Source organism: Platalea leucorodia (assembly GCF_965183815.1).
Source record: "Platalea leucorodia genome assembly, chromosome: 17".
Taxonomy (NCBI): Eukaryota; Metazoa; Chordata; class Aves; order Pelecaniformes; family Threskiornithidae; genus Platalea; species Platalea leucorodia.
In genome coordinates, this window is record NC_138839.1 from 4,617,561 (window position 1) to 4,635,639 (window position 18,079).

General features: G+C 39.4%; 1 protein-coding gene across 3 annotated transcripts in view; it reads right to left on the bottom strand.

Moving 5' to 3' along the window:
- RERE (arginine-glutamic acid dipeptide repeats) overlaps nucleotides 1-18,079 on the bottom strand; it is a 181,437-nt gene that overhangs the window by 82,717 nt on the left and 80,641 nt on the right. For all 3 annotated transcript variants that reach the window (XM_082328890.1, XM_082328889.1, XM_082328891.1), the window contains 2 exons: nucleotides 17,141-17,240; nucleotides 1,307-1,405 (listed from right to left, as the gene is read on the bottom strand). In XM_082328890.1, coding sequence (XP_082185016.1) covers nucleotides 1,307-1,405; nucleotides 17,141-17,240 — 199 coding nt within the window. The remainder of the gene's footprint in view (nucleotides 1-1,306; nucleotides 1,406-17,140; nucleotides 17,241-18,079) is intronic.

An 18,079-nucleotide genomic window follows, 5' to 3' on the forward strand; every position in this document is an offset into this window, starting at 1 on the left:
CTCACAGTTGCAGCAATTAAGCTCCAGAATGAACCACAAGAAGCACCTTTGCTTCACTAATTCTCACACAGATATCATCTCCCCCAAATTCTGGAAAAACACGCAGAAATAAAAACACCACACCACCCATGGTCCATTTGAGTGTGAAGTGCTTTCCCAGCAGCACACCCTCTCTCTCAACTACAGCTTTTATGAAGAGGTGTCTTTCTCAGGTCAAAATTATTTTTTTCCACTAATCAGACTGCAGAGAAGTTTCTTTTAGTAGGCTAAGAACAAAAGTAACTTTTCAATCCAAAGCCATATACACCAAAAACCTCAACCTCTGTCTGAAGGAAAATGACATGTTTACACGTTCCTTCCCTGCCTGCACTACAACCCCAAACCTAGAAAGATTAGCTACCAGCACATGCTGAAACAGCAGCCACGTGAAGAATGTGCCTGCTAAGTTGTGTAAGACGCTGAGACTTGCAGTGTACCAGCATGTTAAACTGTATGAGCCCAAATCCCTCAGCGATTCCAGGTCCGCAACTGTGAGGACACAGTATTGCACTGCATATTTACTGCATGCCCCAAATTCATCAGTCCATACATTACTTTGGGAGCTACATATAAGACGGATGCACTGTTTTCAGTACAGTTTTGGAGCCTGACAATTTCTACATATTTTAAAGTAAATGTGGATGGCATGGCTAAATCCCAGCTTTCAGATAATCTATTTTTGGTCTGCTCTTTGTCAAAGATTCATCCATCAAGAACTATGCCAGTAAACACTTTCTAACATTCCGTAGGAGGGGAAGAAGGGACTTAATCTCAAACTCTGTTTAGGAGAAACACTGATATCCAACCTCCCATTAGCCAACTTGAGCTGACACTGGAAGCCTCCTCCAATACTAGCAGGAGAAAAAACAGGGACAATACTTTGTATGCCTTTTACAGCTTGTCCTACTCCACTTACTGGATGTGGTCAGCCTTTCTGGGAGTGAAAATGAAAGTGAAATTTAGAGTCCAGAAGTTCTGCAGCTGTTCATTTACCCTATAGCAGCCTCTCAAAAACAGTCACTTGCTCATCCTCCTCTCTTATTCAACTATTAGAAAGGTATTTTCCCCAGTCTAATAAAGTTCGGTGTATCAAACGAGGGCCCACTAACTCAGAACTGTGCAAAAATTTATCCTGTGCAGCAAATTAGTTGCCCCTTCTTTCCCATAAAGATAACCTCTTTAGAAGAAAAAAAAAAGAAAAAGAAAGAAAAAAAGCAAGAGAAGCAACATGAACTATAAGGCTCAAGGGAATAATTCATTTCCCTACCACTTCATCTTCAGTCCAACACTTCTCAATCAGTTTTGGCACAGGTTTCTTCACCAACCGCTGCAGGGCTTTTCCAGCATCATAGTTACTTTCATGTAGCTAAAAAATAAAGAAGACAAATAGATCATTTAATGGAATTAGCAGTGATCTGATATTGGAGAAAAACCACTAAAGGGGGCCACATGAGATGTTCTATGCCTAATTATTTTTACTGTTGATATATGAAGTGAAATTTAAACAACCTGAAGGGTAATTGGGGTTTTATTAGTAGAAGAAATAGCATTAAAACAAGTATATTTTCCCCTTCCTTCCTAAACTTTTCCCAGATAACGTCTGAGCCCATAAAGCACTGAAGATTTTTTGGTCAACTTTAAAAAATATTTTTTTTACATTAGAAACTCCAAGGAAAATTTGAAAAAGCTCCAACAAAATATTTTGCAAAAGGAGTTGTATTTTATGCAGGATATTTTGTTCAGATTAGTAAAACCACTGGAAAAGCTAACATACGGGAGGGATTGCAAGCCACGGGATGTCACATTTACCCGTCCAGAAAATTCTCTTTATTTTTATTGCACTGCAAAGATCACCGTGCTGTTAGAAAACAAGGATGAAAGAGAACCAAAACCTCTACAGTTAGCTACAGGAGTACATAAAAGCAAGCAGGGATGTCTAAGTTGACATTACTGTTTCAGCTGGTCACAGCCTACAGTGTACCTCATTTTCTACCATAAATTTGGTATCTATATGATCAAAAGCTGTCTGAAGTAGACAGTAGACATTTAAATCAGGGTGAGGTAGAAAAACAGCTACACTGAAAAAAACATTCAACAATGAACCCATGAGAATTTCTGGCTCTTAACTCTTGATAGAAAACATTTAGCACACTGTAGATTTATAGCCTGTCCTATCTTCAAAGTACACTGGGATTTTAAGAATTGAAGGACTAGTCAGGAGCCTGCTCTATGTCTTCTGAAAATAATCTCAAAGAAAAAGAAATATTGCTGGGATGACATAAACTGAATTATCTTTCTACACCCAAAAGGGAGAACTATTTGCATGCAAACTTCCCTACGCAGACAAGAGGCAGTTTTTCTAAACAACGTGCTACGCAAACCAAAGCTTCAAAGCCAACGATTAACATCACAGAATTTTACAGACCCTCCAAAGTTTCTTCACAGGAGGGACAACCAAAACATGATTCTGTACATTGATTATCTCCTGCTTTTCCTTCCCACCCAGAATTTATCCCGAGCCACCTGTATCCCACTCTCTAGAAGCATCTGTGCTGCTAGACCTGGGCTTAACCAGCCTCAGAAAACATTTCAACAAGTACCATAATTCTTGAACTTTTCCCAAGACTGATTAACTGACCAGGCATCAAGATACAATTACTGAACAGTGACAAGATATTAACTACTTTGTCACTGTTAATATAAAGTTATAACAAAACCTGATTACAAGAGGAAAAAATTCCTCATTTTTCTTATGTCAAAAGGGTCAAATTTTAGAACAGCATTCTGCTTCAAATAAAAACAGCAAGATTACTTTCTTACCGCTGCTCACTTTAGCTATTTACATCTCTCAAACAACTTGTAAGTATTGATTATGTATATTTGACAACGGTCAGACCCCTTCTGCCCTAGGGCCACCTCCTAACACTACTGGTTTTTCCTTATATTGCTTCTTTTGTCTGGTCTTGTCGTAACTCAGACTGTAAGCTCTTTGGTGTACAAGAATGCCCTGCATTCATACTGCATCCAGTAGCATGATTCAGAGACTTTTAAAAGCTGTAAGTAAATTACTCAAATTTAATTCAGTTAAGTAGGTCTAAGTGATTTCTACTACGAAATAAAGGCAGACATCTGAATCAAGATAGAAGAGAAAGGAAAAAACAAATCACTGGCCCTACAGGAAGTTTTTTTTAGTGAGACTATAATAAAAATCAGCTTCCACCAAAAGCCAGCTTTGTACAGTTCTCCCGGTAAATGAATCTCTCTATGAAAGGTTTGTGCACTGACTTTTGAAAGCCACCACACAACTTACAGAAGGAAGAAAGTCAAATGACAACTTAGACTGCTGCAATGACATTTACAGCAAAATACAGACATGCATGCATGCGTGTGTGTATTGTAAACATGTATATAGAAAATATGCTTCTTTAAAGCTGCAACACTGCTGAATCCAGGTTTCAGATGGGACAAGCCCACTGTAAGAAAGCCAGCATGGCTCCAGAGCCATGGTACTTCTGGGAATGACAGGGCAGAACATACATCAAGTCCTCAAGAGCTGCAGCAGAGCTTGCCGAAAGCTGGGAAATGGAAAGCAAAGCTCTGCGCTCTGCAGGGCTCGTGCAGCTAGGAAAAGCAGCACATCCATAAGACCTGGTACAAAGTCTTCACTCTCACTACCTGGCTTTTGTCAACTCAGGTTTTAAATAGCTTGTGCATCTGTAAGCACACTGCTTTTTTATAAAACAGGGTTCACTTCTTCAATAAAAACGATACCGTAAATGGACTGGCAATTTCAGAGAACAGAAAGTGCCCATTTCACAGAAGGCACTGTGGTCTATCATACTGGGGCACTTTATGAAATGGTGGATTTGGATACCATAAATCATGCCATGCCACATTCCCACCTACTTTATTAGCATGGCAGTTTTCTGGTCATGAATGCCACAGAAGGGGTTGTTACAGTCTATAAAGCCAACTCATTTGCAAAGCACACTTGAAATTACTTTGTTTCCTTCAGTAAAGACAAAAGTCCTTGCACATGAACCCCAAGGTATTAAAAACAACAGCTAATTTATTCCATTTGCTGATGAAATTTCAGTTCCAAATGATTCTGAGCCTCCTTTGTAACACCTGAAGAGCCGAGTTTCCAGAAAACAATTTGATCAACAATTGTTACTGAACACCTCAAACAGGTGGTCCGAGGTCCAAAAATGCAGGTTAGCTACAAAAGCAGAAGTGCACAGCCCTCTAGAAATACTGCATACCTCGTACGGATGGGGATGAGCATGTTATCAGCTGTGTTAAAGAAGAAATTAGTACATTATGGGTTACACGTCGCACAAATTGGCTCAAATCTTCTATTATCAATAGGAACAGATCTTGAACTGATGAAGGTACACTTCCACCTCCACCAAGTTATCAGGGCATTCAAAGTTTATTTATAGTTGAGGGACTGTTAAAGTAAGTAAAGTACTTCTAAAAATAAAAGGTCACTACTGGGCAAAGACCTCTGGTCATTACCTGCAGTGTGTTTTTAGAACCAACAATGACATTCCCTTAACTGGCAGCCTGAACATTTTTTTTTCCTTACCAACAACTAAAATAACAACAGGATACAGGGTGTTACTGCAGTAAAACAAGCGCTTGACTAATATAATGAGAACAAGAAAGCAAGCTAAGCCAGGGTGGTTTTCTATTCATTCTCAGCTTTCTATATGGCACCTACAGGTAAGTTACAGATACTCTGTGCAATAATTATATGTACCTTTGCAGAGTAACCACAGACAACAATGCTTCGGTTTCCAGAAAATAATTTCCTCCCCACCTGCCCTCTTCAGCTATCTGATCTCTGCAAGCTGCCACTCCGAGATGCACGAACCCATCGGAGCCATCGACGGCACCTCAGACTGCTGTAAGGCAGGGAGATGCATTACCCGAGATCACTTAGTAGAAACCATTGCTTTCAAACCTGTCTCCCCAGGTGAAATTTCCTAACGTACAACAGAAGGATGGCTTGTAAATCTGCCTCTGTTGACTACATCAGTGTCAGCTCCCGTGACTGCACCTCCATGCAAGCGGAACACCGATCTCTGTCCATCTCACATAAGCCACAAATCAAACGATAAGAGCAGAAAGCTAAGCCAGTGCTCCATGCCAATGCTCAAACAACACTACTGACCTCAAACAACTTGTTTTTTTAAGAATCCCGTGGTATGCAATACCTACTTAAAGGCATGAAAATAAGATGTTGCCTTTTCTACTGGGTACACACTAATTTTTTCCGCGTTTGCACTCCAGCACTGGAAACAAATCAACCTTAAAGAAAAAAGGACTGTTTGTTTTGCTAGCTCACCTTGCAAATGCTTTTTTCTGTGCGTGCCACTACCCAAAAGATTTTTCACTTAGGAAATTTGACAGCGTTGAAGAGAATAGTGCTTCTGTTTCTTTTCCCTCTTTGCTCCCTCCCAAAGCATGCAGTAATGCCAAAGCCTCTTTGTAGCTTGGAGGGCATCTTTATTTTGCCTCAAGGACAACACGTGTTTTTCCCTGGCGGCCCTATTGCCCAAGCAGTTCAATCTGCAAAAAATCAGACGAGCCCAGAAAGAACGGACTGGTCTGACAGGCGACTTACTCTAGTTACTGAAAAATAGAAGAGTTTACAGGCCATCAGAACTGTCCCAAATCAACAGCAGAAAATGAGCATTAACTTTTGACCAAGTAATTACGTTAATAACAATCACAAAACCCATAAGCACAGACATGAAAGAAGAAGAGTCTTATAACAGAGAAGACACAGATGTGAAAGCAAGAGACCCGATACAGGTTTAGAGTCTCCTGAAAAATGTTACTTCTAGCAAGGGGGGGGGGGGGGGGGGAGCTTTTGTAAGTGCCAGGAGTAGAATAATGCATCAAAAAGGAAAAATATTTTTTTTATAAGTGCCAGAGTTAAATTTGCGTGTTTCAATCTGACTCATTCTCTGCTTATTACTTTCGGTCATTTAATATATATAAGCACTTTATTGGCAAGCAACTCAAACATATAAATAATAGCTAATGATGACTGCCTACGGTTTCTTTAACTTCTGGTTGAACTTTTCAAGGTATTGCTATAAACACTAGATTACTATCCTGTCATCAAGAGAATCACCATTTTTAGCATTAACTCTGCCACCTAAATTTTGAACCACCGTGACATTATGTACGTATACAACTGCAACAAAAGGAATCGACACAAATGTACTTATGCTTTAAAACAGAAAACGCAGCAACGTCTGCATCACTGGACAGGATTTTAGATTAAAGGAAAATTCTGAATGTGCACGTGTCCAAAAACCTCATTTATATTACAACAGTCATTAAACAATGCTAGATCACAGGCAAGCCTTATTACCATAAAGTCTGCACATTACCCCAAGGTTTCAAGTTTCTCCTACAGCTTCTCAGCAGAGCTGCCATTTTCTGTCTGCGTGATGTTGCAAATAAATTCTCCTTTTGGCATGGCTCAGCTGTCAGGCACCTCTGTTCTGTAATGAACCCATGAATTACATCTTGCAGCTCTGACATCTCTGGTCTTGCTCATCAAAATATTGTTCTTCAATTGTAATTTATAACTTAATTTAAATGTCCCTTTTACTGTGACCTTTTTAGATCGGAATGGCATTGCATCTGGCAGCTTCTACTTCAGCAAGGCATCCTTTTGCAATTACAGTCATTATGATCTCCGTTGAAAAGCCCATCTGAGTTAGGCTGCATTTATGCTACAATATTAAATAATTGCAGTCCATTAAGAACACTGTTAGATTCCAGAGCCTTTTTCTCTAAGCAAAAATTGTTACTATACAGTGAGAAAGTAGTACTGAACTACTTTGAAATCTACCCAGAAAAGCCAATAAAAGCAGAGGGGATTGTTCAGCCAGAACACACTTTTGTGGGGATACAGCCATGGCCAGCATTTCCAGGACAGCACTGGAATTTAGGAGTTCTCCACGTTCGAGTGCTGGCTCTGCCACTGAATGACCAGTGGTCACGGATGAATCACATCACTTGTCAGGGCACAGGTATAAAGCCTGACCCGCCAAACATGAGATAAATACTATGAATATTGCAAGAGCATTTTAAGACTCAAGTAATACAGATGAGTCAAAAGAAATCTTTCACTGCTGCCAAGCAAGATACTGCAGTGGAATTGTAAAAGAAGATGGTATTTGCCTGGTACTGAGCTGTCGGTAATTATACAACATCCCTATTTAAGCACGAGTTATTGTAATCTATGCAGGCTTAAGAACATTGTAATTATTAATGAGGGATTTGCTCCTCTCACTGAAGGGGACAATGGTGAAGATACCCAGTAGCTCTTTGTAAAACTGCAGCATGTTTAAGAGGGTAGAAAATAAAGAGGAGGAGAGAGAAGGAAAAAGACAACAAGGAAAATGAAAAGCAGAACGAGAATTACTGCCATGTGGCTTGAGTAGCTAGGTCTTTTGGTGTAATTACTCTAATCCAAGCACCTAATTTAATACAAAATGTAGTTCAGGCCACTTCTTTCAGTAGAGCTGACAAATTTCAGTTTGATGCAGATACTCTTTATAGCTACGAACATCTTGCCCTATTATCAAATGGAATATGCTCCATAGCAAATATATCTCATTAGGTGAAACAGCAAAATCTATTTTCAAATTTGCAGCATTCTTTAAAATGCTCATCCTCCAAAATGGCAAGATTTGATTTTTATCAACCATGTCTGATACCCAACAAGACACTAGCCCCAAAGGCCCTTTAATTCCAGGAATTTCTTCCCCCCCCGCTTTGAAATTTTACCTCCTCCCCACCTGCTGCAACACACTAAACAATCTGGATCAGCGAAAAAATATACTGCTCTCAGACAACAAAACTACTTTGCTGAGCTCCCTCTGGTGCCCAAGGACAACAGAACCTTGAACCTATCAAGAACCTAAACTATCCAACAAAAAGACTCTGCCCAACAATCTTGCTTCGCCAACATGCTGTCACAGCTAACTGGGAAGTTTTGATTTGTAACCAGTTGACACAGCTTGGCCTGCAACAGAATTTGAAACCAACAAAAGAAAGAAGGTGACAGAAATCAGTAAGCTATTTCAAGAGAAAATTACTACTCTACTGGTTCTGGTTTTTTAAATATCTGATTTCCAGTATCTGAGAGCTTGAAAATACAGAAGTCAGTCCCCATTGCTCGGGGGGGGGGGGGGGGGGGCGGAGAGGGGAACCAACTTCCACCTCTTCCCCCCAGTTCTAATCTATTTTAAGCTACTAAATAACTCTAATTGCTACAAAGTGATCTAGATGCTAACGATGCAGATTAAAAAGCCAGATGCTTGCCTTACATCCACTTTTCACACACTGGTACTGCCAGGGCTCTGCCAAACAGCTCAAAATACAGAACAGTAGAGGGAGCCAACTGTGCCAGCTGGTTCTGTGGGCCAACGCACCAGGCATGGCTAGTGCCCCACGAGCATCCAGGGCAAGAACATGCTAAATACCTGCAAAACTTGCAACAGCATTTAAAAAAACAAAAAACAAAAAACAAAAAACACACTTAAAAAATTACATATTCCAAACCAATTTTTTTAAAGTAACCATAGCAGTAATTTTTGGCCCTTTTTATCTGCCCATTTCAACAGTTTCTCTAGAAAGATTTCCTGACTCGTCTGACAAATAAAGTGCTGAAGTTTTTCCCCTAAGAACAAGGATAAGGATGAATGAAAATTCAAAGTGGCAAAATTGTCTAATGCACTAGAAGTGGCTTCATTTTCCAACATGCCCAGGCAGAGAGTGATGGCCCCTGAAGTGCTATGCTACCTCATTTGAACCATGAGAGTAGCTGTTAATTAAGACTCATTCAAAAGGAAAACTAGTAATAATAAGAAATGCTAACATATATTTAAATAATTTTTTATGCTTTCAACCTTGTCTGTAGTTAATGAACAAGAAAATCTGGTCTAAGGGCAAGTTAAAACAGGGAGTAATTTGTCTGGGTGACATCTTTCTTAGAACTGAATTTCCTTAAACTGATATTACACTGTCATGTTTGTCACTCATAATGACATGTTCCCATGTAATAGTGTGTTATGAGAAGTCAGAACAATGCTATTAGTAAGGAGAGATTTATATAATATCAGCGTATGATTGTTTTGTCTTTCTTCCATGTAGCAAGCTTAAGTGGTGGTATTTTCTTACCATATGAGGGTAAATAGAGTTGCTGGCTCTTTGATTTCCCCAGCAAAAATAGCACGTGCATCAAACTGACCAAAATCTCTGAGGTTCACTCTTATACACTGAGTTTGCACACTGTCATTTCCAACTTCTTTTCCAGGGTCTGCTGTTTTATGTATCTGATGCTCACACTTACTCTTGAATCAGAACAACAGGTCAGGCAGAAGGCTGAGGACGAATTATTATTATGGAACTTTTTTAAAAACTGAGAAGAAAAGTAATTTAACTCCTTCTTAACCTGGATTCTCTGAGAAAAGAACTGTAGAAACTCTGAACAGTAGGCATAGGTCAAAAGCAGCGAAGGATAAAACAAGTCATAAGTTTCTGGCTTTGTATTAGTATGGAGCACAAAAAGTGTCTTAAAACAGATCCGATACTAAATCAGAGCTGTGCAGGACAGAGGCCAAGAAATGGGAGGGACGGAGGGGAAGAAACTACACCAAGATTTGCCCCAACTCTTACTCCACAGTATTTGCCAGCAACTATGTTTATGCTCAATATTCACCATGTTAGGACCCTTCCATGGATTGTCAGATCGAGGGCACCAGAGCTTTCTACCGCAGAGCAGGATGAACTTTCTGAGCGTATTTTTTTCCAAACCTATTTGTCAGCCATTTCTGCTCTCCAAAATCACTGTTGTAGTATTAAACGTTTCTTTTGATAGTTCTGATCCGCAGGGCTTGACAGCTCCAATTCTTGGAACAGGCCCTCATCACATTAAGACATTTCAAAATCAAGTCTTTCAGCCTTCGCATACCTAAATTCTAGATATGACAACTTCCTAATATCCTTGAAAGTTTTTGCCTACTCTTCTGCTAAAGACAAAGCCATGATTTCAGTGAAGTTCTAACATTACCCCTATGGTGCAAAGCGGGATGACAACAGGGGAAGAACCCCTTGCTTCTCCTCCTCCTCCTCCTCCTCCTTACGTACAGCTCAGCCTCGATCGGCTGCTGCAATGCTTCCTAATACAGTACCCAGGGACACCAGTAACTCTCACGTTTTCTTTTAACGATACATCAGAGCTCTCATTCCTTTAGAGAAAGTGAACAACTGTGAGCAACAGAGGTGAATGCCGAGTTTTTGCTTGTGTGCCACAACCAGATCGGTGCAGACACAGACACAGGCTTCTGCCCAAAATGAACGTGATACCAAGGCACACGGTAGGCGGTACCAGCTCACTCAGATTGTTTCCCTTAGCTCCATTTCTTTTACTATGAATGAAAGCACATTCAAAGTGCTCAGGGATCCAATACAGCTGCAATTATCACCAGCCTAACAGATGTGGGGTTTTCAAATGAAAAGGTCTTCTTGCCTGTTAACTTCGAAAAGGACATCCTGAAGTTTTAATTAAGGGCAAGCCACCACAAATCGTTCCGCTGGAAGAATGATTTGAGATGTTCCTACCTCCTCGGTTGTGCCGATTCAACTATGCGATAGCTGTCCTACACACCGCATGTGTGAAATGATGTTACTTTAGAGCATCCCACAAGTGGTACGTGCTTTGTTTTGAAAAATGAACAAACCCACAAAAGCACCACTTTGGAGGTCACATTAAAGTTTTCATAACCAGAATACTGTCAAAAAGCCACAAAACACTTCTCTCTATTTACAAGATACCTCTGCAGATCCTTAATAAGTCTACAACAATCGTGCCAAAATCCTCCTATACAATTCTCACAGTAGGGAAAGTTGTCAGGGTGGGATAAGAAAAGGAAGAAAAACACTGAAGAAAACACCTGTGAGAACCAGAACAGTCATTCATATGGAGACATACTAGTAAAACTTTGGCTATTGTGTGTATGTAGCAAGCTATGCAACAAGCTTCCATAAGGTCTGTCTGTGTATCATGTCTAAAGAACTACCCCTGTGATACAAGTACATGTAAATACTTGTTTTCCATCTCAAAAAACAAACACACACACACACGATGGAGCTGGAGACTTACTGCTTGCTAAGTTTGCGTGTTCCTTTTTCACATGTACAAAACCAGGTTTCAAAATGACTGACCTTTGACTGACTTGCCTATAAGCTCTCTCTCATTTAAGAGTTTACAGCATTTCTACCAAATGCAACAAAAAGGAACTACTACCAATGTATTTGTGTAAATTAACCTGGAGGAAATTATAGACTCACAGTACAGTTATCACTTCTGAATTCAAGTTGCAGAAGTGATTTACATGGCTCCGGATACTGAGAGAAGGGCTCATCCTATTACACTTGAAGGCAAACACTCCTTTAGATTCCTAAGGAGCAAGACAAAAATTACTCCAGTGATCCATATGCCGTTGAAATGAGCCTTCCCAGGGCTGAAGTACAATTTTAAAACTCAGCCCTTAAGATGATGTCTCTAAGTTTTCTGGTATTCTTTGTTAATCTGAACTTTAATGCTTCCTGATTTGAGAGTTAACAAAGGCAAAACTCAATGTCATTTCTGCTTTTAAGGACATTTGAACTACTTTCTATTACTTTTTTTCGTAGGGCAATATGAACTGCACGGGAAAAGCTTAACCTGACTTGCCTGACATTGCAAGCCACAGTCCAATAATCTGCTTAAATGTTTTGGCACTATATGTTAACTTAAAAGTATGATGCGGACAAGAAGGATGTCCTCTGCAACAAGCACCAGGATCACACCTCTGAGAGGTTCTCAGTCCCACAACGAAGGAACACTCAAGTACTGAATTTCCTATGTCTAAGAGGAGCTTTGCAAAACATAATGCCAGAATTGGAGTCTCTACAGGAACGCAGAACAAGGACACAGAAAGAAACCAATAAAATACAGCCTCACCTGCTTGTCTGAACATGCTTGAATTTGATCCTGCCACAGAACTTAAGTGCAGGGTTGTCTTTATTTTCATCTGAAAACTGGAACTCCTCCCCGTGCTCCACTAAGTATTACAGATGGCCCAGGTACCTACCAATTGCATGTGTTACAGAAGAAATTTATCCACAAGTAAAACATATTGGCACCACAACTGGCCATTTTTAAAAAAATACTTCAACAAGACTTTTTTTTTCTTCTTCTACACAAGAGAACAAAACGGTGTGCCAGATGCTTTCCCACACTGAACATGTCATTAGAGTGGGCGATGCACTTGCAAGTAAAGAATGCTAAGCAAAATAAGGTAGTTAATTAAACTAGCCTGACTTGGAAAGGGAATGAATTCTAAGGTTTTCGATTGATTTCCAAATTTCAATTAGCTCGGAACAGGCAAAAAAAACCCAACCCAACCAAACCCACAACTGGCTGATTAAGCCCTGGCTCTCCTGCATGATTTTCTTACTAAGGATCTCCACAGGTATCTTGTAAATACAGTGTTTTGAGGGACTTTTTGATGATGATGATTAAAACGTGATGCCTATCTGCACTCAAAGCCCAAAAGCACTAAAAAGGCAAAGTGCATTACTATCGAGTATTAATTATAGAACTTTCACATCAACCATGCTGGCTCTCAGAATGCAATAATATTGTCCACAGTGACCCAAAACAAGGTTTGGGAGTAACTCAAATTAGCATTTCCATTTCCCTTTTCACTTATTAGGAAGGGTTCTGTGTCGAAGCAATGTGGTTCTCCAGCTCACAAGATAGGAGGAACTGGGTAGCTATAAAAGAATGTTTCCACCACCTATGATTTCACCAATAAAAATGGCTTCACACATTATGGTTTAATTATGAAACTGGAAAAATAAAAATGTATTGAATATGCATGTTTTCATTTCACATGACTAATATTTTAAGGTCTAATGCATCAAACGGCCTTTGTTCATGAATATTTAAACAAAGCACAAAAACCAGCTAGTTTTAGAAAGCCAGCCAAATTCAGCTACCTGCTCTATGGTAGTGTAACAAAAAAAGCCCCTCTGTATCTAAAAATATCATGGTGAAAGACTTCCAGGAACTACCATGTCCTCCTCCATCTCTCTCAGCATGACAGCCAGCACTTGTCAGGAGGGCAACAAACTCCAAATGAAAACTTTATTTCCTTCCTAAGGGTTACAATGACAAATGTGGCATCAAATCCCAATAGCCAAACAAAGGAACAGGAGTCAAAATTTACCTGGAACGTTAAGTGAATCATTATTTCAACGAGCTGATATATATGTTGCATTGTGCCTTTCATGATCTTCATTTCTATCTGGTATAATTAACAATAAATCATTCTGGGGGCTACAGCATCTGTTATTACATAAATAAAACACTAGCAAAGGAGCTTGTCAAGACTGATTTATATGAAGTGCTGCTCTGAAGTTTATTGGATTTCCATAACAAGAAATCATGCCATATCATTTTTTTTTTTTTACATTAAATCTTCTGGGTTGCATATGATAATTTCTAAACAAAACCACAACTTAGTGGAGGGTAAGATTCTCACAAATTATTTATCAGATAAACCTGATATGTTTTAAGTAGATGGCGAACAGAAAGATAGAAAGGGCACCATTTTGTCAGGACAACAAACTACCTATCTGACCTGGTTTAAGTTAGTCAAAAAAGTAGGCTCTCAGAAATAAGCCAAAGTTTATTGAAATATCCCACCTGACAGAACTATCATTCATAAGAAAACACTTTTCTAGAAAAATTCGAAGTGAACAAGGAAAGTATTTTCACTGGTTTAAAAATTGCGATGAACAGTATTAGTACACAGAATGGATTTTTGAAGCATGAATAAATCAAACATCACAGAAGCCTAAGGACCTTTCAAGAGTCATTAAGGTCACACCTTGCAGATTGCGTTTTCTTGAAGGTACAACAGCCCCTGTTCAGGCAGACTCTCTAATGGGAACTACGCTGTCTCAATACAGGGTTGAAAACCAGCCTAGAGAGGACCAGAGGACTTGCACCACAATACCTACAAAAGACCAACCTCAGCAAAGCTACTGAGATGCTTACAAGAACACCCCAGGGTAAGTCCTACTGCTATACGTTAAGATGTCATATTGGGGGGAAGGGGAAGTCATGACAACAGCAGTCAAAAATATTACACACAGACAAGATTCTTAAGAGGCTAAATTAAGAGTTTGTATAGTGCTTTTATTTCAGAAGTGTGATACCCTCTCCCATTCAGAAAAGGAATCAGCAGTGATTTTCTAAAATAGATGTGCACTAGAAATACAAAGAGAAAAGAATCACAAGAACAGAAACAAAATATTTTGGGACGAATCTAAATCTCAGAAGCAAGAAGTCTACAAGTGCAACTACAGGCTCCTTAGACTCCCAAGTGATTAAAGGGGGTAATTAAAGTAGATAGAGAAGCAGTGAAGTTAAATGAATTTTCTCCATTAGTCTCTTATTATGGATGACAAGGGAAAAGAAATTCCAATTCCAAAAGCTCTTTGATGATCATTGGCCTTAACAGAGATCTGAGTCTCTAAGAAGGGTGCCAGGGAGCAACTTGGAAAACTCTAGAGAGGTAAGCCACCAGAACCAGATGGCATCCATCCCAAGAGAAAGGAAGGGAATAAAACGGAAAACAGGTAAGAAACTGAAATGTGTGCGCAATACAGACTTAACCGCAATTCTTATCAAACAGTACAGAAGTCTTTAACACACCGGCTATCTTTAGGAAAGGAACCAAAGGACTAAGAATTACACATTCACCTCAGTTCTGAAGGGCACTGCGAAGCACTGGGAAATAACACGTGACTTTGCAGATGTAAGAGTGAGAACAACGAGGAAGCATTTAATTTCAATACAGAATTTGATCGTGGATTTCAGCTGGCTATACATGCGAATGTATAGGCTACATTTAAACAATTTTGCAGAGGAAGAATGAAAGTTCTGTTGCTGTTTATTTAATAAGCATTACAGGGCCACATTTTAGATCTTAATCCTATTTTACTCCTGTCTGTTGCAGGAAACAAGACAAAAATTGATGCACTCTGTGAGATACGTGTAATCAAATAGAAGCTGAAATAAAACAAAACCCCAATGCCAGTGGTTTTGGTAAGCTAATGTGACATAGGTAACATTTTTCATGTTAAAAATACACACATTTTAACTTTAGTGTAGATATCAAGTTATGGATGCCTAGACTTGACCAGTTACAAACCAGTTCTACAACTTACACAGATTGAGCTTCTTTTTAACATTCTGAAGTATTTAAAAGCTTCATGTAATGAGATGCCTTACTGACAGTAAAGAATCAGTTAAGCATTTTTAATGTGATTAATTTGATAAAGTCAGTTCCACTCACTTTAATAAAACAACCAAATAACAACATGCTTAGGGTACTTCCTCTAAACAAACAGATTATCTGTTCCCTGGTGCAGTGATTACCACTCCATTCCTGATGTGTATCATAACCATCTACAAGCTTTTAAGAATTTTATAAATAAACGGTTAAAGACTATGCAACTGTAAATAATTAAAGCATAGCAAGCAGAGGCAGACATAATATTGTGGTCATTAGGTGGTATTTAACCTTAGCCAGTTTGCAGGAGTACAACATACTACTTTCTTTTTCTTGGTATCACTAGTTTCATTTTTACTGAAGGAAAATGAATTACTTGAGCCTCAAGCATTGTGAACAAAGGAATGTACGAGTTGCTGTAGATAGTTACAGTGCTGGACAGCGAGGCAGAATATGCTTAAAACTACATTTAAGAAAAGAGATATTTAAAAATGAAATCTGAAGCTACACACTGCATCCTCCCTTGGCAGTTTCACAAAAATCATGCTCAACTGAAGTTGCTCCCAGCTTCCAGTCCTACCAGCCGTACATGGGGGCTGTACGTTTCTGTTGTGATTGCCCCTAAAACATTTTACAGATTTAGCCAGAAACTCGTTCAGCGAAGGGTATATCCTGTCCTTTCCACAGCTTTCACAAGGGCATGTGATTAGAATGTAGCCAATAACCACGAAAATGACAGGACAGAACTCAACTGTTCATACCTCCAAGATATGTTTTATGGATAAAAGGAGACATAAAAAGAGGAAGAATGAAAATTGTTTGTTGGTAGAGTCAGCAGATCTGTCTATGTGTTTCTTCAGGGTAACATATGACCAGTTACAGATAATTCCTTTTATTATATTTCAGGAAGGAAACAAAGGTCAGCTTAGAGTCATTACCACCACAGTTCTGCAAAAGCTGTGGATAGGGCTCAGGGGAAACAAACAACTACTGATTTCACTATGTTATCAAAAAATACGGAATAAGAGACAAGTTTCTTCAGCATGACCTTAAAATACCATTTCACATATCATGATTTACTGATGTTAGTGCCCCCCACCCTCCCCAAAACAGTCAATTGTTGTGGCTGCAACTGAAAATGTGTGAGCATCTCAACATACACTCACATCATGTAACGACTCAGTAATGCTTTATTTACGCCCATTATGTTTGCTCAAGAGATAATTGGACATCCATCCATCCAAATATAAATGATAATGAAGACTGGAGCATAAGTGGGACAAATTCCAGACAGTCATTCCCACATACATGACACTGTACATCTGATGGCATTATGAATTTTCCTTCTAGGAAATAACTATTGTTTTCCTACAGCTGGAAGCCAGCTGGACTAATGAAAGGACCAACAGCCAGGTCAGGTGTCAGCTGAGTAACAATTCCAGCTGGTGTACCTGACCCGAGCAGCCTCCCAGACAGAACATTCGCTAGCTGTCATCTTAAAGGCACCACCCAAAATTTTCTCTCTGAAGTTCTTAGGTTAGATTTTCAAAAAGTAGTTGGTATTTGAAAGGAGGTTATGGTATCCTAGGCTACTACCATACTCATATTGTGATCCCAAAATCTATTTTGTATCTGCTAAATATTTTATGCACTACATGCTTTAAGTAGTCCAGAAATAAATGGAAGGCCTGTTCTTCCATACAGTAGTGCTGTATACTTACTGTATTGAGTGCGTTAAGCGTAGTGTCATCACGGGAGGCTGCAACACAACCATCTTCTGTGGATCCTCCATCACACATGCCTGCAAAAGCTGCCATGCTCCTTTACAGTTCGAGGGGGAAAAAAAAGTTTAAATTCTTCAGCTGCTGTTTGATGCACACATCAGGCAATACACAAATAGTATATTTAGACCTTAAATCACAAAATTCAGGGCCTTGCGATACCGTGGAAACAAGTAAAACGAGGCATCACAAACACTGCTATTTGTTATGCAAACCTGAGTCACTTCAGCATATGCAATAATTCAAAATTAAAATCCAATCTAAGTGCATTTCACCAATTAAAAATCTGCACTGCAGAAGTAGCAAAGCCTGATCGGGATTATGGAAGATACAACCTCCATACATGAGAACAGAGTCTCACCAGACACAGCAAATGTTTTGTTGTAATCTGAGTTTCAGTATGTTAGAAAACTGACTTAAATTGCAGATTGCCCACATCTCTGAATTCTTGCAAACTACGAGTAATTTACTCATACTCTGAATTATTATGAGGCCCACCAGTGCATCTGATTCATCTACCAGGCATACCAGAGATCTGTATGAAACTGAGATGTATGCAACTGAGATGCAAACTGGAGCTCATCGAAAAAACATTCAGTCTCTGAAGGAATCCTATACTATCATGGCTATTCCACTCGTAGCAGTTACTTCCCTGGCTACATGGTACACATCCAAAGCTCTTTCTATCCCGCTAGCACATACTGCTGGCTTTGCGCTTTAAATCCAAAAGCCACAGCCAATGGAAAGATTTTGTGTTGGCCCAACATCAAATCAGAGCATTCTTGTCTCGAACTAAACATGTCAGCTTATCTGGTCGACATCCACGCTACACCAAAACAGAATAGAAAGGAGCGGCCGTAGCCAACTGCACGTACGTGG